The 2,358-nt window shown below is 54.5% G+C and overlaps 1 protein-coding gene across 1 annotated transcript; it reads left to right on the top strand.

Moving 5' to 3' along the window:
* Window positions 1-751: 751 nt before the first annotated feature.
* On the top strand, window positions 752-2,123 carry LOC108355435 (conserved oligomeric Golgi complex subunit 6-like; the record flags this gene model as incomplete). Its single annotated transcript, XM_017606597.1, has 3 exons — window positions 752-847; window positions 909-1,399; window positions 1,461-2,123. Coding segments are annotated over exons 1-3 (1,250 nt in total), but the record flags the coding sequence as incomplete, so codon positions are not given.
* Between the last annotated feature and the right edge of the window lie 235 nt (window positions 2,124-2,358).

Raw genomic sequence — 2,358 nt, forward strand, 5'->3', positions numbered from 1 at the left:
CGGCTCAGCTTGCCCGAGGCCCAGTGGTCGGTGATGGTGACGGCGAGGATGGAGCCGACGTAGAACTCCGGTATGTCGAGCACCGTCCGCCGCTTGATCAGGTCTTCGCGCATCAGCTTCTCAAAGACGGGATGGCGCAGGCTGACGTCGTTGACGGGCAGAAACTCGGGGTAGGCGAAGCGCAGCTCCGCCAGCTCCGGCGGAATGATCGTCCGACCGAAGCTCTTTCGCGCGGCAGCGACAATCGGGTCCGAGTGGCGGACCGGCTCGGGCACTTTGGTGATCCTCACCTCATTGTTGAAGCCCTTGCGCTGGCCTTTGAAGCGGTAGCGAACCGACTGGACGTTGATATTGTTGCTGCTGACGGCAGTGGTGGTAGTCGTAGTAGCAGTGGCAGAAGTCTTCAGCAGCAGTCTTCGCAGCACTCCACCGCCGGAACTGAAGGAGTTCATCGTCGTTCCAAATGGAATGAGATGAGGGAAAGAAAGAAGGTGATTTGTTTCTCTTTCTCTCAAACAGCAATACACACATGTGATTCTTTTTGCTTTTGTCCCCAAAGCGGGCTCTTCGTAGAGGTGGTGATGCGCTTGTCAGCGTTGCCGTTTTCTGTGTTGTGAGGGCGGCCTGCCCCCACCAAGAAAACTGCCAGCATCTTTCCGGCACATCAGGCAAAACCGGTAAACATTTTTTTGATAATATAGACAGTTGTCATGTTTGGGTGTCGTGTTGATCATCATCGTCCTCGACCAGAATGAGCCAAAAAGAGGGCAACCCTCAGCAGGCGGTGGTGGCGGAGAATCCACTCTCGAAGAAGGTCAATAAGATTCTGAGCTTTGAGGTTGACCAGGTGAGGATGATCTTGTTTTGTTTAAAGTATTTCTAAATCATTGTTTACATCTCCTTTACAGGACACCTTGACAGCGCTGAAGAATGTCTCGGAGCTGGCGGTGGAGAATAACCTGACGACGAGGCGAAACCTGCGAGCAAACATTGAGAAGCAAAGTCTGCAGATCAATGAGCAGTTCATTGGCGCCTTCCAGGAGGCGTTCACCCACCTGACGGTGCTCACCGATCAGGTGCACTTTATCGACCAGACGTGTCAGAAGATGATGGACAAGATCGAGGAGCTGAAGCTGCAGACGTCCGATTTTCTGCAGCAGACGAGCCAGGTCAACTCTGAGCTGAAGAAGCTGGCCACCAATGAGAGGGTGCTCAATGAGTTCATCGGCGAGTACCAGCTCGATCCGGTGGAGCTGTCGATGATCACCACGGTGGCAAGTCAGCAGCACCAGCATCAGCAACTGGTCATCGACGACCGCTTCTTCACCGCTCTGGGGAAGATCCAGGCGATCCACGAGAAGGCCAAGACGACACTGGCCAACAACCAGCACATCACTGGGTTGACAATTTTGCAGATCTCATTTAAAAACATTTCACTTACTGATTTCTCTTTTCAACAGCTTCGAAATCATGGACCTCATGTCAAAGTACGAGGAGCTGGCCAATGAGAAGCTCTACCGGTGGGCGATTGGCGTCCTGCGGACGATCACCGCCGCCAACCTCGACACGGTGCTCGAACTTCATTCGAACTCCCTCTTTCGAGCGCTGGCCAGTCTGCAGACGAAGGAGGTGCTCTTCAAGCACTGTATGGACGAGTACACCACCGTTCGGCGGAGTGCCGTCTCGCACGCCTTTATCGAAGCACTGACAAGAGGACGGAGTTCAGGAAGTACAAGTGGATCATCTTCAACCTCTTCCGCCCACCACTACCCCGCAATGGAGCGCTACTCGGCGGACATTCGCCGCTACGTCTCTGACATGCTCTCTTTCATCTACCAAACGGTGGTACTGGAAAGGGAGACACTTTCTACGCTGCTGAAGCTCTGCGACCGACAGAGACTGACCAGTGAGGGCACCCTACAGACGGTGCTCTCCGCCATCACCGAAGGCCTGACGCGGCCGCTAAAGATTCGCGTCGAAAATAGTCTGATTAGTGGCAATACTAGTGGTGGCAGTGGCATCAACAGCAAGACCACCTCCAACCTCAAAAACCCCGGAGACGGAACGACAAAGGCGTCGCACGAGAAGACCAAGAGCTACTTTCTGGTGAAGAGCATTCTCGCGTATCACCTGCAGGCCTTTAGCAGGGAGCCGGCGCTGCTCGCAGAGGACGCCGCTCTAGTTCGCCTTCTTCGAGAGCTTCTACTGCTGGCGGACAAGGTCTTCTACAACGCCCTCAACTACTACTGCTCGGCGAATGTCATGGAGAGGTCGCACACCTCTTCAGATGGAGCGGATTCTGCAAATCAAGGAGGTGGCCACCAGGCCATCGGCGAGTACCTCGCCCTCATTGCCGAC

The sequence above is a fragment of the Rhagoletis zephyria genome, unplaced genomic scaffold (genome assembly GCF_001687245.7).
Source record: "Rhagoletis zephyria isolate East Lansing unplaced genomic scaffold, Rhagoletis_zephyria_1.1 Rzeph_scaffold_45743, whole genome shotgun sequence".
NCBI classification, from domain to species: domain Eukaryota; kingdom Metazoa; phylum Arthropoda; class Insecta; order Diptera; family Tephritidae; genus Rhagoletis; species Rhagoletis zephyria.